An 856-nucleotide genomic window follows, 5' to 3' on the forward strand; every position below is an offset into this window, starting at 1 on the left:
TTGTGGGAGAGCCAGCAGTGCTGATAGCCATCTTCTGCACAGGCACTTGGTCAAACAAAAGGGCTGGGTGAGCGTTTGGAGAGCAAACACCCATAAAGGCACATTCCCGAGGACTCTCCTGTCACCACGGTGTCACCGCTCCGGCCCCAGTGCCAGCGCTGAGGTGGCAGGTGGCTTTTCTCTGCTCTCCAATGCTTTCTGGGATGAGGGTGGGCATCTCATCCCTCTTCCTGCTGCTATGGGGAGAAACATGTCCAAGCGTAGAGAAAGGGGAAGGGGTTTTATTGGGGGATGTTGGAGAGCAAGTGTCCCACGCCGCGTCCCTCCCGCCTCTCCTGAGGGCAGCAGTGTGACAGGGACATCTGTGAGAGCCTCCACCAGGCACATGGGGGACCCAGCGTTGGCTCCATCCTCAGGCTCAGTCCGCTCCCTGCCCGTCGCTGTCGAGCAGACTGGAGGGCTGTGGACACCCAGGGAGGGACCAGGGTCCCTTCTCTGTAGTGACCTGTCAGCCCCCATGTGTCCCCAGGAGCATCCCAGGATGGGACGTGTGTCACAGGCCAGCCTGCCATCCCAAAGTGGCTTTCTTGGCTCAGGAGGTGGCTGTCCTGCCCCAACCAGTACTGGGACCCACCTCCCACAGCATCCTGGGGCAGGGCTGGGACAAGCCCCATGGCCACCCATCCTCAAGCCCCAGCAGGGGCAGGTTTGGGGACCCGGGGGGTGCCAGGGCACCCACATGGAGCCCAGAGGGGCCGTGACTCATGGAGATCAGGGACCAGGTTACCATAACCCCTCCTTTGGTCCCTCAGCACCCACCCCTGCTCCTTGCTGTCCCTTGGGTGTCACTGGCGGG

General features: G+C 62.1%; 1 protein-coding gene across 1 annotated transcript in view; it reads right to left on the reverse strand.

Annotated features, from left to right (window-relative positions):
* Positions 1–121: 121 nt before the first annotated feature.
* LOC104529707 (P2Y purinoceptor 4) overlaps positions 122–856 on the reverse strand; it is a 1795-nt gene continuing 1060 nt past the window's right edge. The window contains exon 2 of the mRNA XM_029086523.1: positions 122–236. Within this exon, the coding sequence (XP_028942356.1) occupies positions 122–236 (115 nt within the window). The remainder of the gene's footprint in view (positions 237–856) is intronic.

The sequence above is a fragment of the Antrostomus carolinensis genome, unplaced genomic scaffold (genome assembly GCF_000700745.2).
Source record: "Antrostomus carolinensis isolate BGI_N321 unplaced genomic scaffold, ASM70074v2 scaffold24638, whole genome shotgun sequence".
NCBI classification, from domain to species: Eukaryota; Metazoa; Chordata; class Aves; order Caprimulgiformes; family Caprimulgidae; genus Antrostomus; species Antrostomus carolinensis.